At 43.7% G+C, this 22,322-nt stretch overlaps 1 protein-coding gene across 1 annotated transcript in view; it reads left to right on the forward strand.

The window, feature by feature from the left end:
- Nucleotides 1-22,322, forward strand: part of LOC115482407 (adherens junction-associated protein 1-like) — a 197,916-nt gene that overhangs the window by 141,919 nt on the left and 33,675 nt on the right. Inside the window, exon 3 of the mRNA XM_030222154.1 lies at nucleotides 17,097-17,184. Within this exon, the coding sequence (XP_030078014.1) occupies nucleotides 17,097-17,184 (88 nt within the window). The remainder of the gene's footprint in view (nucleotides 1-17,096; nucleotides 17,185-22,322) is intronic.

Genomic DNA, 22,322 nt, shown 5'->3' on the forward strand with positions numbered 1-22,322 from the left:
GCATAGCTAAGGGTGGGCTCAGGTGGGCCCAGACCCACCCATTTTGGGCTCAAGCCCACCCAAGTAGCAGCACATTTATGATGTGGCTGGCAGGGATCCCCAAGCTCCACCAGCCGAAAATTCCCAACAACTGTCCCTCCTGCATACCTTGTAAATAGCAGACCTTCGTCTGCAGTGAGCAGCGACTGATACATACTGCTCGCACCAGCGCCACAGCCTTCCCTCTGATGTATTCTTGCCTATGTATTCTTGCACAGACCTTATAAGTCTGCCCTCTACTATCCTCACCTCCCAACCACCAACCTCTCTTCCCCCACCTGCTCCGCCACCCAATTTCGGCTAAGCTTCTTAGGAAGGGATCCTCAGAAGCTTAGCCGAAATTGGGTGGCGGAGCAGGTGGGGGAAGAGAGGTTGGTGGTTGGGAGGTGAGGATAGTAGACTTATACGGTCTGTGCCAGAGCCAGTGATGGGAGGCGGGACTGGTGGTGGGGAGGCGGGAAATACTGCTGGGCAGACTTGTACGGTCTGTGCCCTGAAAAAGGCAGGTACAAATCAAGGTAAGGTATACACATATGAGTTTATCTTGTTGGGCAGACTGGATGGACCATGCAGGTATTTTTCTGCCGTCATCTACTATGTATGTTACTATGTGGAAACAGGGAGTTGCATCAGAGGGAAGACTAATGGGGCCAACATGAGCTGTGTGTATTAGTTGCTGCTCACTGCTGGTGAAAAGCTGCTATTTAAAAGGTATGCAGGGGAGGGGGGATGTTTGAGAAACTCTATGACATTCAGGTGAGAGAGGGAGAGACCAAATCACTTGTGGGACAAGGCGGAGTTCTTCTGCCCACCCATCTTAGGCTCAGGCCCACCCAGCTACGCCCCTGCTCTTACCACGCATGTTTAGGTTTTGGCAAACTGTTCTGAATGAGCAGCATTCCACAGGAGGGATAAGGAGGCGTCGCCCCTTTAATCCACCAGCGGTTATTGCCCCTCCAAAAGGCAAACTAGCAAAGGGATTCCAGTTTCTATGACAGCTATTCTATAGCGTAACTATGTACGTACCAGCACAAACAAGCTTATATGCTGGTTTTCAATCTGTTGAAATGTCCAACGTTTATTTTCCTAAATTTGATGTTTATGCTGCACATAAACTTCCATTTCTTCTGTATTTTAGAACAGGTTCTACATCAGCAGATTCTGTTCTGAAATACGAGTAAAGCTTGAGTCGTACTGCCCTGGATGTCACAATTCCGACTTCTACAGCCTTTCTAAATAGGGGCTGCACAGATTAAATACTTTTGTTCCTATCCTACTAATAGAGGGGGGAAAAACCTGTTGAAAATGTGTCCCCTGTGCTTTCTCCTCCCCCTTCTCCATCTAGATCCTTCTGATGCTTCACACCCAGAGAATCAATGTTAAAACCCAGCTTTACAGCTTATTTTTCACTATAGAGAGTTTAATGGCTTTCATTGCCTGACTGCAATCTGCACTTAGACAGCAGTAATGGAACAGATATTTGGATACCTTTACACTGACCTCTATTTCTCCAATAAAGATGCCTCTGGGACATTCTGATTATAGGTATTAAACAGAAAACTTGCAGCCCTGCTGAGCTCCTTCCAGCTCCCTCTGCTTCTCATTGAAATGAGAACAATGCCTCTCCCATCTTCTTCTCTTCAGCAGCTGAAAAATGCCTGTCCAGTGAAGGAGTAGCTTTATTTATTAGAGCAGCAGGCTCTGAACCAGAGAAACCAGCATTCAAATCTACTGATGCTCCCTTTGACCTTGTATAATAGATCCCCTCCGATGTCTACTGATGCTTTTTGAAGCAATATCCAAGGACTGCAATTGTGAAGGGGGCGGCCATATTCCTTAATGGGGATGTGTGTTAATTAGTGTTCGTTTGATTGGTGGGTGCCTTAAAAATGATTTAAACCAGCTAGAAATGGCCACTGACTAGGTAAATCGCTTGTTCAGGGCTATCCATTAATTTTCAGCAGCACTGAAAATTAGCAGTTGGCGCATGAGCGAAAGCCAGATATTTTGAGGGAGTTATGGAGACAGAGTCGGCTCTTGGCTGGTTAAGTGTTGATATTAAGCACTTAACCAAGCAAGGTAACCACATAAATTGGATTGCATAAAACACAGTCCTATCTTTTTGCGACAACCCATGGCTGCTTAAGTTCTGAATATCGACTTAATTGGCCATGGGTTAGCCGGCTCCACATAAGCCAGATAATCAATGCAGTGGCATACCTAGCTTGCTTGCCACCTGGGGCAGGTCGTCGCTGCGCCCCCCCCCCCAAGGGGCATCACCCCCCACCCCTCTGAGGCACATCACACCATCACCCCAGATGCGCATCACAGCCCCCCAAAGAGCATCACCCCAACCACCCTTCCTCCTAGCAAAGGGGTGCATGGAGCAGTTGCATGGCTATCGGCTCTGCCGACAGACATGTGACTGCTCCATACACCCCTTGCTGCCTGCAGCCAGTGGACTGCCCCACCCTTGATACACTACTGATTCAATGCCGAAGCCCTGACATGGCCTGGGATTAATATCCAGGACTAAGACGTGGTCAGCAAAATGCTCAATGCTGTCAGCTGAATATTTATCCCTGCTCCAAGAATTCCTTTAAGTCTGGCTCCAGGTCCACAGGGTGTGGAAACTGTCGAAACTCCATTTGTTCAGGGGTGGTTTGAGGCTCAAACATATTGCACACCCTGTTCCCTCGTGGCTCTAGAGAGTAAGTTATATCTCTCTTGGATAATTGCTGTCACTCCTCCTCCTCTCAGCTGATAGGTGAGCTTGCTGAGGCACCGTGACATGAGGGATAGCCTTGGCCCTGTTATAGTTTATAGTTTACTAGAATTTACTATACCGCTCAACCTAACTTGCAGATCTGAGCAGTTTACAAAACTAAGGGTACATAAGTAGGAAGAAAGGAACTACAATATAAATAGGAAAGTATGCAAGAAGGAGGCACAAGCTCTAGAGCAGCAAGTAGGACAGGTTATAGAAGGCAAAAGGGAAAAGGAGAGGATGGAAGGAGGGGAAAGGAAGAAAAGCTGTGATTCTGAATTTGATTCCTCCTGTAGCGAATCAGGGAGCATTAAAGGCTTGATTAAAGATCCAGGTTTTTATTGCAGTCTTGAAATTTTTGAAGGACGATTTCGCATGAATGGTTAGCGGAAGAGAATTCCAATAAAAAGGAGCATCAAAGAAAAAGGCACGATGTCTATTAAATTCTAACTAGGCAGCTCTTGGGCTTGGGAGAACAAGAAGATGATCATTAATCGACTGCAGAAGACGAGGCCAGGGTATATGGAATGGTCAGTGATGCTAAGTAATCTGGAAGACCTAATCTGTGGTCTTTGAATGCCAGTGTGAGCAACTTGAAGATGATCCATTTCTCAATAGGGAGTCAATGAAATTTCTGGAATGAGGGAGATACATGATCGATCTTTTGTGCTTGAGTTATTAATCTTATAGTGGTGTTTTTTTTTAAAAACATAGATTTAAGTCTTTTTAGGTTTGTGTGTGAGCGACCATGGTAGAAACCAAGGTCAATTATGTTGCAATAGTCAAGTATGGTTTCTAGCAGTGAAAGGACAAGGGAGTGAAAAGTCTCTTGATCAAAGTACCGCCGGACTGACAACAATTGTCGGAGGATCAGAAAACTAGCAATGGCTAAGTGGGAGATTTGCTGAGTGAAAGTGAGATGAGAGTCGAGAACGATTTCCAGATACTGGAAAGAGTTAACTGGCTGAATGGAGGTACCACTGAGAGTTAGAGGGGTGGAGGGACCAGCATGCAACTGTTTTCTGTGCATTAAGGTCAAGTTGGTGTGCAGAGAGCCTGGAAGAAGGAATAAATGTTCCAGGCTTTCCCCTCCCTCTGTTCTTAAAAGTATTGCTCTCCAGAACCTAGTAGCCCTTTTTAAAACTGCTTAGGGTCCTCTTTTTTTCTTTTAAATACTGTAGGCTTAGGTTCTAATTAGAGTGGCCTGTTCCATGCCACAGTACAAATGGGCAGCTTGGATGACGAGTGGTTTTTAGCCAAGCAAAAAGGGGTGGGAATGATCAATGTGATAGTCCAGGATTTTATTTATTTATTTATTTATTTGCATTTGTATCCCACATTTTCCCTCCTGTTTGCGGGCTCAGTGTGGCTTACAATACATTGTAAATGGTGGAAGTACAATTGGTTGCAGTACGATTATGGGTTACATTATGAAGAGTTATATAAGAGAGTAAATTCAAGATATCATTTGGGAAAAGAACAGCGGAATATAACAGTGGTGAGTTGAGAGGGGGACAAAACAGTATCGAGGGAACATGGAGGTCTAACAATAAAAAAATAAATAAAATAAAATAAAAAAAGGATAAAAACACAAGTCCTTTATTCAGCATGTACAATAGCGCTTGCTTGAAAGAAACATCACAAAATTGGAGTCCACATTCGAGCAAATATTTTCTGCATTTTTGTGATGTGTTGCTTTCAAGCAAGCGCTATTGTACATGCTGAATAAAGGACTTTTATCCTGGACTATCACATCAGTCATTCCCACCCCTTTTTGCTTGCCTTGTTCCCTCTTGAGAGGGTTTGGTTTCCCTGTTAAGAGTGGTTTTTATTCACTTGCATTTTAGCTGATGAGGAAATTTAGGAACTTAATTAAAAGCAATTATAGTCAGCTCAGCATCCTGAACTTTTGACCACAGGAGTCCATGCTGATACACAGCCTGTATTTGTCTTTGAAAAGAAGAAAAGAAGGGGGAAAAAAGAATTCCATTGTTGAATGCAAATTTTCAAGTTCTCAATATGAGAAAAGGCAGCTGAGGGGAGATATGATAGAGGTCTATAAAATACTAGGACTAGGGGGCATGCGATGAAGCAACAATGTAGTAAATTTAAAACGAATCGGAGAAAATGTTTCTTCACTTAACGTGTAATTAAACTCTGGAATTAGTTGGCAGAGAATGTGGTAAAGGCGGTTAGCTTAGCGGAGTTTAAAAAAGGCTTGGGCGGCTTCCTGAAGGAAAAGTCCATAGACCGTTGTTAAAGAACTTGGGGAAAATCCACTATTTCTGGGATAAGCAGTATAAAACATTTTGTGCTTTTGGGGATCTTGCCAGGTATTTGTGATCTGGATTGGCCACTTGTTGGAAACAGGATGCTGGGCTCAATGGACCTTTGGTCTTTCCCAATATGGCAATACTTATGTAATATGATCGATCTTTCATATACTGGTGATTTATAGTGTAACAGCAATCTATTCAAAAGGCCAGTTTTTCCAAGTCGCTAAGGTGTTCTCATAGAAGTGTTCCATTGTACTTCCCCCTATAGATAAGAGAGGAAAAATACGTAGCCAGTGGCCAACAACTTATGAAGTAAGCAATTGTGGTTTTAACATAGAATGTCAACTACCTAATCCACCCATGTGTTTTTAATAATCGGCAAAAGAGAAGTGTGTAACATTCTCACGAGAGTGTCATCTGCAAGCAATGGATTATTCATGCAAAGTTCGAAATCATCTGCATGTCATTCTCACTTTAAGAAGATGACAAGAGCAGCACTTGTTAAACATAAAGCATGTATAATGCTTCTAAATGCACACAGAGCTGTAGCCGCCCTCTACTGCTAGCCAGTAGCAACCTCTATATGCAGGTTATGCATCCAAAATAGTCCCTTGTTTCATTTTTCATTTTGTTTTCTGTACATTTTTGCTAACTTCCCTATCATCTTCAAACAGCACACAGATATAGATTAAAACTTGGCTTATTTTAGATTACCTTCTTTTCTGTAATGGTTTTAGAGGGGAAAAAACACCTGCTCATGATTTTGGATAAAGAGTCATTAAAATATTTTTTTGTTTGTTTTTTTTAATAGGCTAGCCAGTTACGGAATACACACCCATGGTTAATTAATTAATTTATTAATTTGTTACATGTGTATCCCACATTTTCCCACCGATTTGCAGGCTCAATGTGGCTTACCTAGTACCGTAAAGGCGTTCGCCAATTCCGGTATGAACAAATACAGTAATGTTGTGGTAGAATAAGGTTCGTGTGTACAGACACATTAGGGAATCGTAGAGAGGAAGAGTTATTATATGTCCATTACGAGCTTTGGTTTCGTTGTGTTGCAGGGTCCAGGCGTTTAAGTTGGGTCGGTAGGGTATGCCTTTTTGAACAGGTTAGTTTTTAATGATTTCCGGAAGTTTAGGGGATCATAAATTGTTTTCATGGCTTTTGGTAATGTGTTCCATAGTTGTGTGCTTATGTAGGAACAGCTGGATGCATAGGTTGATTTGTATTTGAGTCCTTTGCAGCTTGGGTAGTGGAGATTTAAGTATGTTCGTGTTGATCCTGTTGTGTTTCTGGTTGGAAGGTCTAAGAGGTCTGCCACGTATCCCGGGGCTTCGCCGTAGATAATTTTATGAACCAGGGTGCATATTTTGAAAGCAATACGTTCTTTGATTGAGAGCCAGTGCAGTTTTTATCGGAGGGGTTTGACGCTTTCGAATCGCGTTTTTCCAAATATAAGCCTGGCTGCCATGTTTTGAGCGGTCTGAAGTTTCTTTATAATTTGTTCTTTGCATCTCGCATAAATTCCGTTGCAGTAGTCTACATGGCTTAGTACCATTGATTGTATCAAGTTGCGAAATGTTTCCCCCGAGAAGAATGGTTTCACGTGTTTGAGTTTCCACATTGAGTGGAACATTTTCTTGGTTGTAGATTTCACTTGGTTCTCTAGTGTGAGGTTACGGTCGATTGTAACGCCGAGATTTTCAGGCTGTCTGAGATAGGGAGGGTATAGTCTGGGGTGTTTATGTTTGTGGGTTTGTTCGTATTGTATTGGGATGTGTTTTTTTTCTGTGTTGAGTTTTAGTGGAAATGCGTTTGCCCATGAGTCCATGATATTATTGTGATGCTTTATGGTTAATTTTCATACAGAATATACTTGGGTAGTTTTCTGTTTCAGAATTAGCTAGCACAAAGAGCAGAATTCAGCAAATGGCATCCAAAGTTAGGTACCGGAAACATCCACATTATTTGCAAAATACCAGTTTAGCATGGATATCACACTTAACTTTGGATGCAGCAATTAATCCTGCTGAAACCTGCTAGTCAATATTCAAAATGATTTAATCAGCCAGAAATAGCCGCTGACCAGTTAAATTGCATGCTCAAGGCTATCCACTAATTTTCAGCAGCTCTTAAGCAGTTATCTCCACTGAAAATTAGCATTAATGCCAGATTCTATATATTATGCCTAAATTCTAATGCACGGAGTCAAAAAGGGGCATGGTTATGGGTGGGGAAACGGGCACGTATGTTTTGTGGGTGTTCCAAAACATACGCGCACTATTATAGAATAGTGGAGTGGAGGAGTGGCCTAGTGGTTAGGGTGGTGGACTTTGGTCCTGGGGAACTGAGGAACTGAGTTCAATTCCCACTTCAGGCACAGGCAGCTCCTTGTGACTCTGAGCAAGTCACTTAACCCTCCATTGCCCCATGTAAGCCGCATTCAGCCTGCCATGAGTGGGAAAGCGCAGGGTACAAATGTAACAAAAATAAAATAGATACTATTGGAGATTCTACATGGAATGTTGCTACTATTGGAGATTCTACATGCAATGTTGCTATTCCACTAGCAACATTCCATGTAGAAGGCTGCGCAGGCTTCTGTTTCTGTGAGTCTGACGTCCTGCACGTGCAGGACGTCAGACTCACAGAAGCAGAAGCCTGCGCGGCCACATTGGTGATCTGCAAGGGCCGACTTCTACATGGAATGTTGCTAGTGGAATAGCAACATTCCATGTAGAATCTCAAATAGTAGCAACAGTGGAGGAGTGGCCTAGTGGTTAGGGTGGTGGACTTTGGTCCTGAGGAACTGAGTTCAATTCCCACTACAGGCAGCTCCTCGTGACTCTGGGCAAGTCACTTAACCCTCCACTTCCCCATGTAAGCCGCATTGAGCCTGCCATGAGTGGGAAAGTGCGAGGTACAAATGTAACAAAAAACCAAAAATATGCCCTTCTGCGCCTAAATCTACGTACTGGTATTCACATGTCCCTTGGCGTAAATGGAATCACATCGTTTTAGACATTGGGGTATCAACTAAGCGTATTCTGTATACTGTGCCTATATCTAGGTGCCGCTTATAGAATACGCTTTGGAGGAAATTTATTCTCCGTGGATTTTTCAGGCACCATATATAGAATCTAGCTCTTAGCAGTTAAGTGAAAGCCGAGGGGCATTCTGGGGATCCAAACTGGCCCTTGGTGGGATCCAAAAATTCAGGGGTCCTTTTACCAAGCTGCGGGATAAAGGGCCCTGCGCTAGTTGGAGGCTGTTTTCTCTGCACGCCAGGGCCCTTTTTTTTTACCACAGCGGATAAAAAGCCCCCAGACAAACATGGCCATGTGATAAAAGGTGGCAGTAAGGGCTCCCGTGCTAACCCGGCGGTAACCGGGCAGCGCACGGCACTGCCCGATTACTGCCAGGTACACATTGGTGCTGCAAAAATAAAAATATTTTTGCAGCACTGGAAATGGTGTGCACTGTGGGTGGGAACTACTGCGGTAGCCCGGCAGTAATTCCGTTTTAACAAGCGGTAAGCCCGCGTTGGGCTTACCGCTGCTAAGTAAAAGGACCCCTTACTTTTCCAAGCAGCAAGACTAGATAAAGCTGTTTTGAATTTTATGCTTTGTGCTTTAGATTTAGGCACATGATTAAGACATACCCATTTAGGAAATTTGTGTGAAATTCTATAGATTAACAATTATCTGGCATTTATTAACCTGTCATTTTAAAGGGCATTTTATTTTTTGTTCTGCGTTCTACAGGAGTTTTTATTAATTACTTTGGTGGTCTTCACTGACCTACGGCGCTTTATAGAAGTACTAGACTTTGAGCCCGTAAAAACGGGCTATTATAGGAAGGGGGGGTTGAAAGGCCCGCCCCCACCGCCGAGTTCGCTGCTGCCCCTCCCCCTCTGAGTTCGCGCCCCCACCACCGAGCCGTCACCACCCACCTTCCACCCGGCCGGGCCCTCGCTCCGCTATTGAAACAGCGAGGGTCCGGGAACGCAGCACTGAGCTCTGCTGAGCTGCCGACGTCGGCCTTCGTTCTTCTTCTCTGCCTGTCCCGCCCTCGTGCGACATAACGTCGTCTAGGGCGGGACAGAGGCAGAGAAGAAGAAGGAAGGGCGATGACGGCAGCTCAGCAGAGCTCAGTGCTGCGTTCCCGGACCCTCGCTGTTTCAATAGTGGAGCGAGGGCCCGACCGGGTAGAAGGTGGGTGGCGGCGGCGACTCGGGTGGGGGGAGCGTTAGACGGCGGTGTCCCTCCCTCAGCAATGCGCAGTACAGACCCTCTGTGTTCCGCCCCCCGTCATCACATATTGACGTGGGGGGGGGGCAGAGAAGGTCTCTACTGCGCATTTGCGAGTGAGTACGGTCACTCGCCGTTTATATGTTTGATTTTATATCGTTCTGGTGGTGAGCTGAACCCCCCACTTGTGTATCTTGATATTAAGCCGACCCCTGAGGTAGGCGTTGTTTATGCTGTAACATGGCCCATGTCGGGTCTTATCTCAATAAAGGGCTCCTGTTGTCTCAGTCTTGAAGGGCCAGTTGTGCTTTTTTCTTTGTATGCTTTCTCTGTATACTGTATTACCCTCTCTAGCCACAGTATTCAGCCAGAGATCACAGACTGCAGCTCCCTCTTGAACCTGATACTGAACCTGATACCCTGAATGTAACCACCAGCTGCTGCTATTTATTTATTTATTCGGATTTTGCTCACATCCTTTTCAGTAGTAGCTCAAGGTGAGTTACATTCAGGTACTCTGGATATTTCTCTGTCCCAGGAGGGCTCACAATCTAAGTTTGTACCTGAGGCAATGGAGGGTTAAGTGGGTTGCCCAAGATCACAAGGAGCAGCAGTGGGATTTGAACCAGCCACCTCTGGATTGCAAGACTGGTGCTCTAACCACTAGGCCACTCCTCCACTAGCAACATTCCATGTAGAATCTCAAATAGTAGCAACGGAATCTCAAATAGTAGCAACATTCCATGTTCCACTGCACTAACCACTAGGCTACTCCTCCACTAGCAACATTCCATGTAGAAGCCTGCCCTTGCAGATCAGCAACGCGGACGCGCAGGCTTCTGTTTCTGTGAGTCTGACGTCCTGCACGTACGTGCAGGACATCAGACTCACAGAAACCGAAGCCTGCGCGGGTTGCTGACCTGCAAGGGCAGGCTTCTACATGGAATGCTGCTAGTGGAATAGCAACATTAACATTCTATGTAGAATCTCAAATATTTAATATTTTAGATTTTGCTCACACCTTTTTCAGTAGTAGCTCAAGGTGAGTTACATTCAGGTACACTGGGTATTTCTCTGTCCCAGGAGGACTCACAATCTAAATTTGTACCTGAGGCAATTGAGGGTTAAGTGACTTGTCCAAGATTACAAGGAGCAGCAGTGGGATTTCAACCGGCCACCTCTGGATTGCAAGACCGGTGCTCTAACCACTAGGCCACTCCGCCACTCCACCATTGTATGATGATTGGAGCTACTGCATCCCTACTGGGGAAGCCAACACTTCCTCCACAACTCCTTCAGCCCCTGCTAGGCATGGGAATTAATTCCCAGATCTCTAACATGAAATGAATCATTAGTTTTATTATCCCTCGTCTTACGAGTTCCTATGCTACCAGATGGAATGAGATAACATTTCCTGTTTTATATCCCTTTCCTCATCGTTTACTGTTAAGATATTGTAACAAAGCACGTGGTGCAGTACTTGAGAGCAAAAAAGTCTAAATTCAACTTGCATTATGAAGAAAAGTGATTCTCCAAGAAATAAACAATGAATGTAACTGGCTGATAAAACCCATGGGCTCAACTGCAACTTCCACTTTTCGTTCCTAATGTGATTCTGCAGACTCTAGAGTTTGCTGACCCTGTGTCTTTCCTCCTCCCTCCCCACAAGGAATACTCTATGCAATCTCTTCTTAAATGACAAACATTGTATTTAAGAGCAACCAATTTGATAATAGCAGCTCATGGCTTTTACATCTTATAAAAATATGTACGTGACCCCGGTGTGTATATAAGTTTACAGAATACTAACACTTTCATGGGTAAGTGTACAGTTATGTGGATAAGTGCTAGCAGGATGCCTAAACATTATTTTACTACTTAACATTTCTAGAGCGCTACTAGGGTTACGCAGCGCTGTACAATTTAACAAAGAGAGACAGTCCCTGCTCAAAGAGCTTACAATCTAATAGACAAGTGAACGGTCGGTCCGATCGGGGCAGTCAAATTGGGGCAGTCTGGATTCACTGAACGGTAAGGGTTAGGTGCCGAACGCAGCATTGAAGAGGTGGGCTTTAAGCAAAGACTTGAAGACGGGCAGGGAGGGGGCTTGGCGTAAGGGTTCAGGAAGGTTGTTCCAAGCATAGGGTGAGGCGAGGCAGAATGAGCGGAGCCTGGAGTTGGCGGTGGTGGAGAAGGGTACTGAGAGGAGGGATTTATCCTGTGAACGGAGGTTACGGGCGGGAACGTAAGGGGAGATGAGGGTAGAAAGATAGTGAGGGGCAGCAGACTGAGTGCATTTGTAGGTAAGAAGGAGAAGCTTGAATTGAATGCGGTATCTGATCGGAAGCCAGTGAAATGACCTGAGGAGAGGGGTGATATGAGTATATCGGTTCTGGCGGAATATGAGACGTGCAGCAGAGTTCTGAACAGATTGAAGGGGGGATAGATGGCTAAGTGGGAGGCCGGTGAGGAGTATATAAGGACGTACACAAATGGCATGGGGGGCGTTCTATCAATGATGTTGAGATTTTGGCACCAGAAAAAAATCGACATGGAGTTCTGTTCTATAAACAGCACTCTGGGTTGAGCATCATTTGTAGAATAACACTTAGAAGGAACTTGTAGAATAGCGCTTGGAAGGAACCCATTTCTGTGCCAAACATTGGATGCCAGTATTTTTGCCAGCTGAAACTCGGTGTAAATGCCAGCACCCATCTTTGACTCGCCCTCTTACTTTTCTAAGTTTATACAACATTTATGTATATTTTTCAACTTTTAGCCTCAGCGGTGCCCATTACCAAAATTTTTTTCAATGCAATGAAGTTAGCATCGGCTTTATTCCTAATATTTATTGATTTTCATTTAAATTTAAATTTTTTTTGAAGAACTTATCTTTTCAATAGTCAGACTGGGGGGTCTAAACTTTTTTGTCATTACCACACTGCAATTGCAAAACCTCAGCACTGCTTGTTAATTGAGGGGTCCTTTTACCAAGCTGTGGGAAAAAGGACCCTGCGTTAGCTGTTTTTCCCACGCACCAGGGTCCTTTTTACCGCAGCAAATAAAAAGCCCCCAGACACACATGGTCATGCGTTAAGGGAACTCTGACCATGTGGCCATACAGTGGGGAGCCCTTACCGTCACCCACCGATGCCTGATTACCGCTGGGTTACCGCCACACAAGCCATTTATGGGGGTTTTCTTTTCCCCTGGAAACGATGCACGCTCGGGGTGGGACTACCACCAGCAGCCGTGTTGGGCTTGCGGTAGTCCCGGAAGAACAAGCGGTAAGCCCACGTTGGGCTTACTGCCACTCCGTAAAAGGGCTCCTGAGGCCTTTCATATTTTTAATCGATGGACTCCATTTACAATCGTTTTACTTCAGATGATTGGGCTTTCAATGAATAAATGAAATGAAATATCTGCAAGTCCAGGCTGGAACTTTTTGCCTGCCTTGCTCTCCAAGCAAAGAGCTTTGTCCAGAAAACAGCCGAGAGATGATTGCCCTTTCATTCCAATTAAAATTTTGCTGTGTTTAGAATAAGATCAGCGAGGCTTAGAAGCAATTTAACATGACTGGTAAGGTCTTGTTCGTGTGCAATATACACTATTGAATTTTGAGAGTAAAGGTGGATTATTAGTTTATTATGATCATTCAGGACATGACCATAGAGCTTGCAAAGGCACGTTATCAAGCTTGAAGCTCTGCAAATTGAATCACAAATAAGACAAGTCCAGTTAAGGCAAGTTCTACTGCAGATACAGTGACCCAGCCAAGGATCTTTTTGATACTTAGAGGAGAGTGCTACTACTACTTATCATTTCTATAGCGCTACTAGATGTATGCAGTGCTGTACACTTGAACATAAAGAGACAGTCCTTGTTCGACAGAACTTACAATCGAATTAGGACAGACAAACAGGACAAATAAGGGATAAGGACAAAGAGCAACAAGATTCCGGAATCCCAAAGAGTAGCAAGATTCTGGAATCCCCAAAACTGCTACTACTACTACTTATCATTTCCATAGCACTACTAGACATACGCAGCATAGCACACTTGAACATGAAGAGACAGTCCCTGCTTGACAGAGTTTACAATCTAATTAGGACAGATGAACAGGACAAATAAGAGATAAGGGAATTACTAAGGTGGGAATGATAAAATATGGGTACTGAACAAGTGAGAATTAAAGGCGACATCAAAAAGGTGGGCGTTTAGCCTACATTTGAAGACTGCCAGAGATGGAGCTTGATGTACCGGCTCACGAAGTCTATTCCAGGCATATGGTACAGCAACATAAAAGGAACGGAGACTGGAGAGTGGTGGAGGAGAAGGATGCAGATAAGAGAGATTTACCCAGTGAACGGAGTTCCTGAGGGAGGCGTGTAGGGAGAGATAAGAGTGGAGAGGTACCGAGGAGCTGCAGAGTGAATGCACTTGTAAGTCAATAAGAGGCGTTTGAACTGTATGTGAAAACAGATAGGGAGCCAATGAAGTGACTTGAGGAGAGGGCTAATATCAGCATTGCGACATAGGAGAGCTTTTCAAATAAAAAAAAAATGTTTATAAATAAACATCAAACAAGCAAACATAATCAAAAAATGCAGATATAGATGTACCCTTTACCTGACAGAAAACCTTCCATTCTCTTTAGCAGATGAATGCTGTCTTGACCTTTGAAATCTCTCCCATCTAGATCCATGATTCCAGTGCATTTATATTCTGTGGCTGATGCCTTCAGTCTGAATTCTTCTTGCTGGTCTGTTCTTTATTCTGTCTAACCTGAGTGGGGAAAAATCCTACTGTGCAATCTATTATTACCAAGAAACCTTTGTCAGTAAATATATTAGTGAATAAGACCTGTCAGTGATGACCTTCCTACTCTCCCATTTAACTGTCATGGTTTAAGATTTTGAAGTATTTGACTTATTCAGCCGATAGGCTATATTTTGTCCAAGTTGTCTGTGTAGTTTTCCAAGAAGATACCATTTTCCATGAGCTCTTTTTGTACTTTTTCACAATGGAAAGCAGCTTTTTATGCCTACCAGAGGTACCGTTAAACCACAGCAGCACAGATGAACCTATGGGGGTGAAAAATAATCCAATAATTTGCTATAGCAAAATCTGAAGCTTTGTTCCAAAAAGCCATTGTTGCTGCTTTCCTAGGGATCATGTTGATTGTTGTCTCAATATCCCTTTGGTACAACATTAATTAATGATAATTTAATAATGCGTAAATATGACCACCCCATCTCCAGGATCCCCCTCAGAACAGTTCGAGGGGTAAAGTACTTGCTTAACAAGCAATAATGAGCACTAATTGGCAAAATTTCGAATTTACGCGCATACATTGCTAAGCGTATTCTGTAATGTACTGTGCCTAAATTCTAACGCACGCAGGCAAAAAGGGGCATGCCTAGGGGCATGGAAATGGGCATTTTGTGGGTGTTCCAAAATCTATGCACGTTGTTATAAACTATGGGCCACTGCGCATAAATCTATACAAAGGGATTTACACCAGCTTTCCGTTGGCATAAGTGGACACACATATATTCAGTTGCATGAACTATGCCTAAGTGTATTCTAAATACCGTGTGTGCATTTATGCATGGTATTTATTTTATGCTTAAGCATAATTACCTAGCATGCATTACAGTATTACTATACTGGGAAAGACCAAAGGTCCATCGAGCCCAGCATCCTGTTTCCAACAGTGGCCAATCCAGGTCACAAATACCTGGCAAGGTCCCAAAAAAGTACAAAACATTTTATACTGCTTATCCCAGAAATAGTGGATTTTTCCCCAAGTCCATTTAATAACAGTCTATGGACTTTTCCTTTAGGAAGCCGTCCAACTAAGCTAACCGCGTTTACCACATTCTCTGGCAACGAATTCCAGAGTTTAATTGCACGTTGAGTGAAGAAAAATGTTCTCCGATTCGTTTTAAATTTACTACATTATAGCTTCATCGCATGCCCCCTAGTCCTAGTATTTTTGGAAAGCGTGAACAGACGCTTCACATCTACCCGTTCAACTCCACTCATTATTTTATAGACCTCTATCATATCTCCCCTCAGCCGCCTTTTCTCCAAGCTGAAGAGCCCTAGCCGCTTTAGCCTTTCCTCATAAGCAAGTCGTCCCATCCTCTTTATCATTTTTGTTGCCTAATTTAGGCATGAGGATTTATACCAGGGTTCAGTTGGCGTAAATGGTCATGCCTAAAACCGGTCATGGTCCCTGGTGCTAACCACTATTCTATTCCTGGTCCTAATCACTATTCTATTGAGTGCCATTTATAGAATAGCACAAAGCACTATTTTTTGGTACTATTTAGAGGATTTACCCCATGTGTATAAATAAATAAAGAGAGAGATAGAGATAGAGAGAGATTAGAAATTGAAGACTTGGAGATAAATGATTGGTTGACCTTCCTGTTGACTTTGTACAATTACAGGCTATCAGAGTATTGCTTATTACTTAGGCAGATGTTTGGAAACAGATTTTTCTTCTCGTTGAACATCTGTTTTTGTCCAAAACTATAGCTCATGCCTCACCTCTTACTTGATCCAGCAAAACCTTTATTATAAACTCCAATCAGTGAGGGATATAGCAAAATTGTTTGGACGTGCTTCTTAAAACTTCTGGTTCTATTCTCGGGACTCAAGGTAGAAAACCTTCAGGGTCTTCATGCAGGCAAATTTCCTTAGAAAATTATCTTTTTTTTTCCTCATCATACAAGCATTGTTTGTCAACTCAATAAATATTTCTCCCATCAGGAAGATACTTGGTGAGGTGTAGCATCTGTTTGTTAGAGAATGTCTCTGGGTAGCAGCCAGCAAAAGCAATTCATTATAACTACAGCCCCCATGAACGATCACAAAACATACTGAGCTTCAGAAATGAGTGTTTGATATTTCAAAACATAATTAAAAATGATGCATCAAACTATCAACGGGAAAAATATTTTTCACTGGCACTCTGGCTCATCACCGGCATAGTGCAACATCAGAGATACGATTATTAGTTGGAATGACTGACACGGGAAAACAACATTACAGAAGTGATATGTAATGGTTATTTAGGGAGACAGGGACTATTGTCGGGCTCTTATGGCATAGCAGCTGAGTCCGATCCATGGTTTAGTGTGAACATTATTAACCACAACTGAACAGATAAAAAGCCCTAACTGGATTAAAAAAAAAAAATCAGAGCAATAATTGACAATCGTTTGACCTGCCAAAAGGAAAGATTCAAAGTTTCAGGTGAAAAATTACAGCTATGAGAGGTTTTAAATTATTTTTGTTGAATTCATTCAAACTTCGTTGTTCCTGGAAGACTTTTTGAAACTCTGCTTGGACTAAAGGTTTTCTAATGATGTGGGGCAAGAGAAAACAAACCAATCTCCAACCCTGCTTCCAAACTCTCTAGTGACTGGTACTGTGTTGGGCAAAATATTGGTTGGGCAATGGCTTCAGTTGCTCACCCTACACCACTGCCTATGATGAGAGGGATAATTAAGTTTTCGTGTCTATTTAACCCCTTGTACACCAAATGAGAACACAAAAAGTGTTTCTGATCTCATGTTCAGCAACAGAAGTGAAACGACCAGCTCATCTCAGATAGACCTGTTCATAGGTCTTGCTGTTAAATCAGTTGCAACCATCTAGCTCCTTAGGTCTAAGCTAAATGTCTAGTAGTGATCTGGCCATTAAGCCATGTTTTTTTCTTTTCTCTTTTCTCTCTTTTGACAGGTCTGGCAGTACATCAGATTATAACCATCACAGTGTCCCTAATCATGGTCATTGCAGCTCTGATTACAACCCTTGTCTTAAAAAACTGGTAAGGAATTTTGAGGATGATGGGCTAAAGTTTCTAAGTTAAGCTGCATGACATAACAAGTCGGGTATGTCAAATCAGACATATAAGTGCATGTAAACTATTAATAAGAAAATGATTCTTTCCTTCTGTTTTGAAAATTACATCAGGGAATTTGTAATTTACCTATTTATACCTTTTAAAACTGTACTAGGCTTGGCCATGTTAGACCAGGGTAACACAGCAGGCAAAAGACGAATCACCACAGGAGATATAAATCCAACAGTCTTTATTGTTATGCTTGAAAGAAGGACCCGACACGGGCCGTGTTTCGACGCGCACAAGCGTCTGCTTCAGGAGTCAAACAATAAACTCCCGATTGAAGCACAGGTTTGGCGAATTTGGCTCCTACAGTCATTGTAAGAAGTTTGTCCGTTTGCTTTGACCGCCACAGCATTTGGGTAAGGTCTACAGCTTTAAACCATAGCAGGACTGTGGTCCTGTGCTTCAATCGGGAGTTTATTGTTTGACCCCTGAAGCAGACGCTTGTGCGCGGCGAAACACGGCCCGAGTCGGGTCCTTCTTTTAAGCATAACAATAAAGACTGTTGGATTTATATCTCCTGTGGTGATTCGTCTTTGGTCAGCCTCTACTTCTGCCTGCTGTGTTTTGTTGTCGTAGAGGATTTTTCCTGTCTTGTGCTTTAGACCAAGGTAACAGAAATGAAAGAGGCAGGTAGCATTGGGTTAGTCTAAAAGGTGCCATTTGCCTCTGATACACCTGGGACTAGATTCTATATATGGTGCCTAAAATATTGGTGCCGAAAGAAACCGCACAACACTATTCTATAACCTTGCCTAAAGTTAGGCCCGGTTTATAGAATACACGTAGTGCCCATCCCTGCGATTTAGTCGTGGCCATTTACACCAACCAAAACCTGGTGTAAAAAAGCACATGACTAATTTAGACACAGATCGGGCATATTCTCTGGTTCTATTCTATAACACTGTGCATACGTTTTGCAACGCTCATGAACTGCTCATGCCCCTCCCATGGCCATGCCCTCTTTTCAGCTCCACGCGGTCTGATTTATGCGCATCACTTTATAGAATGTGCTTAGCGAGTTATGTGTGTAAATCTCTAATTAGTCCAAATTAGTGCCGATAATTGCTTGATAAAACATCCAATTATCGGTGCCAATTGGCTTGTTAACCAATTAAATTCCACGCACAAATTGGTTACGTGTGATGATTTGCGCACGGAACTTTAGTCACCGCTTCTAGAATCTGGGGGCAGATGTTTGATACACACAAATTTTCCATGGTAATTTATGCATGTACAGATACTTTTATTATGTATGTCTATAAATGCTAACCCTCCACTGCTTCACCCTAGGGGGTGCCTCTACCCTATCTAGATAAACATGCACATAGCAATATTTATGGCAACATTGTAATTTTATGTTGTGTGGAGTATGTCGATAATTGTTTTTTAACTTCATGATATTCCCCGGGATTCTATATATCACGCCTTAATTTCTGTGTGGAAATCGAAGCATCTTCTATAAACAACGCACGTAACTTAATTGGTTAACTAGCTAATCAGCACTGTTAATTGGATGTTAACCAGCAATTATCAGCACTAATTAGCATTCATTAAGATTTATGTGCACAACTCGCTAAGCAGACTGTTTACTAAGCCACGCTAGTGGCTACCGAGTGCTAATTCCGACATGGCCCGTTCACTTTGAATGGGCCACGTTGGCATTGCCGCACGGTAGCCACTAGGATGGCTTAGTAAACAGGGGGGCTGGTGTATTCTATAATGTGGTGCACTTAAATTGGTTCTGTGTGGAAATCGAAGCGTCTTCTATAAACAATGCACGTAATTTAATTGGTTAACTAGCTAATCAGCACTGTTAATTGGATGTTAACCAGCAATTATCAGCACTAATTAGCATTCATTAAGATTTATGTGCACAACTCGCTAAGCAGACTGTTTACTAAGCCACGCTAGTGGCCACCGAGTGCTAATTCCGACATGGCCTGTTCACTTTGAATGGGCCACGTTGGCATTGCCGCACGGTAGCCACCAGGATGGCTTAGTAAACAGGGGGGCTGGTGTATTCTATAATGTGGTGCACTTAAATTCTAAATTGCACAGTTGAAAAGGGGGTGTGGCCACAGGCGGGGCGTGGGCATTTCTAAAATCTGTGCACATTGTTATAGCATGCATTTGCTCTGTGCCTAATTTGGGCATTGGGATTTACACCAAGTAAAATATGGCATAAATGGCCGCGACTATATTTGTCATGTGGAGAGGCACGCGGCGTATTCTATGTACCATGTGGATATTTAAGCCTATTCTATAAAATGTGGGCGTACTTTACAGCATACGTCTAGGCGTGGGATTTTCAGGTGCCATATATAGAATCTAGCCCATTGTGTATGTATTGTTGTAAGCTGCTTAGAATTGTAAAATAATGCAGAACATACATTTTTTAAAATTAAATAAATAAATACAAAATAAGTACAAAGCGCATGCGCATACGTTTCTCCAAGCATTAGCAGTAAATTTGAGAGACTGAGATCATAGTCCAAATACCTTGGTTTAGGAATGAGGTTCGTTACTGTTATGGTATGCACAAAGCTAACCCATTTAGAGATATTGACCCAAACAATCAGTCATTAAGGGGTCCTTTTACAAAGGCTATGTATATGCTCTTTCTTTGTTTTAATGTTTAACTAGTAAAAAAGGCCCGTTTCTGACAGAAATGAAACGGGCGCTAGCAAGGTTTTCCTCGGAGTGTGTATGTTTGAGAGAGTTTGTGTGAGAGTGACTATGTGAGAGAGACAGATTGAATGTTTGTGGCTGCAAGTGTGTCTGTTAGAGAGTGTTTGTGTGTGAGATTGACAGTGTGTTTTGAGTGGATATGTGAGCCACAGCGAGAGTGTATGAGAGTGTTTGAGAGTGACTGTGTGACACATAGTGAATGTGATCCAGTGTGAGACATAGCGTGTGTTGTAGACAGTGTTTGAGAGTGAGAGAGACACAGAATGAGAGAACCCCCTCCGTCTGCCTGTGCCACTGTGTTGTCGCAGGATCCCTCATCTCTCTGTCTGGTCAGTGTTCCCCTCCTCCTCCTCTTATGTCTCCCTGCTGCCCTCCTGTCAGGGCTGTGGATCCCCCGTCCCCCTTCGTCTGTGCTGTGAGGACCCCCTCCCCCGCCTCCATCTGTGGTCTCTGGACCTCTTCCGGCCCTCATCCTCCCCCTCCTTGTGTCTGAAGTTTTGCTTAAGAGACTTTTGGGGAGGTGGGGGGGGGGGGGGGCGCTGTGGACAGTACTGGGCAGCCACTGTAGTTTATGCAGTGCCAATGATGTTCAGCACTGACCACCCACATTGGTCACTGGGTTAAATTAGGACAGCTCAAAATTGCATAACTCTGATTCTCTTCAAAATCCCCTGATCCCCTCCTGCCACCCCCAAAAGCTCCTGCCCTTCCTATGCTTTCCCTCCAGCCAGCCAGACCCAACACCTCATCCCTCCATGGGCTGCCATATAGTTCTGTTTTGGGGGGGGGGAGATCCTGCTTAGCGCCTCCTCCACGTGATGCACCCCCCCCCCGCCGCCATCCCACCCACCGCGATGCAGCCGGCCGCCGGCCTCCCACCCATCATCGCCATCGCACCCACCATCGCGTAGTTTTGCTGGCGGGGGACCCAAAATCCCGCCAGCAGAAGTCCTGTGTTGTCTCAGTCTGACTGACTCCAACGATCTTCAGCATTGGTAGCCTGTGCAGGGCGGGGTTGTGTGCGTCTGACGTCCTGCACTTGCAGGACGTCAGACGCACAGCACTCCTGCCTGCAGAGGCTTGCAACGCCGAAGATCACGCAGTAGTCAGCAGATAGGACTTGTGCTGGCAGGGTTTCGTGTCCCCCGCCGGCAAAGCAACGCGACGGTGGGTGGCTTGTGGGGGGGGGGGGGTTGCACCTCCTGCATTCTGCAGCTTTGGGGGTGGGGCAGCGCGGAGGGGCCATGTTGTTGCGCCGGGGGGGCATCATTTTTGCTGCATGAGTGTCATTGCTCCGCCCCCTGCATCATCACGTTTGACGCGTGGGCGGGGCAGACACTTATGGAGCAAAAAAGTGGTCTCAGCCGCCTCACTTTCGAACGTTGAGAAAGTGAGGCTTCAATGGAACGTTGGAGGTGTGTTTTATATAGAGAGATATTTGTTCCCTTATGCTTTGAACTTGTTTGATTACTAATACCAGCATGCATATGTTCGCAGTATCCATCCACCCCTGAAGCAGCTTTTTTGGCGAAACATGGCCATGTTGGGTGAACTGGTTTAAAACCGGGAGCCAGAAATGGTAATAAAGGCTGGTTTTCTTCATATGGTCTTCTTTTCTTTCTTCCATATTGGATCTTGTGGACCATTTGCCTTGTTGCGTTCTCAGCCCATATTTTGGTGCCATTTATTGGATCTGGCTTCAAGTGACTTACCCAAGATCACAGTGGGATCCTTTGTTCTCAGTCCAGTGCTCCAACCACTAGTTTATTCCTCCAATTATGTGTCTTTGTCTGCCATTTTGCAGACTGACACTTACAATGCCAATTTCCTCAATTCTTATTTATTTTCAAATTGGATGGGGAAATAAGTATCGTGGAATAAGAGGGACAACTTCCTAAATCCCTCCTGATATGGGCTGGCCTAAACATGCAAAGAAATAGCTGTAAACCCTGATATTGATATACTGGAACATACACATTCATTTCCATTTTGAAATGGGGAATACATGTATAGATATTAGTTCTGCCCTAGCTCTGCCTATGCCCCACTTAAACCACACCTTCTTGCAATCTGCATGTACTGCAGATAAACACATGTAAATGCTGGCTGTCTAAAATAAGGTTTAACGCATTTATTTATTTATTTATTTTATCTATTTATTTATTATATTTATATCCCATATTTTCCCACCTATTTGTAGGCTCAATATGGCTTACATAGTACCGGAGAAGCGTTACAGACTCCGGTGTAAACAAATACAAAGTGAGGTGGTGGTAAGATAAAGTCCATGTGGCACAGCCACACTAGGGAATCGTACAACGGAAGAGTTGAGTTATGTCCATTACGTACTTTAGTTTTGTTGTGTTGCA

The sequence above is a fragment of the Microcaecilia unicolor genome, chromosome 13 (assembly GCF_901765095.1).
Source record: "Microcaecilia unicolor chromosome 13, aMicUni1.1, whole genome shotgun sequence".
Classification (NCBI taxonomy): domain Eukaryota; kingdom Metazoa; phylum Chordata; class Amphibia; order Gymnophiona; family Siphonopidae; genus Microcaecilia; species Microcaecilia unicolor.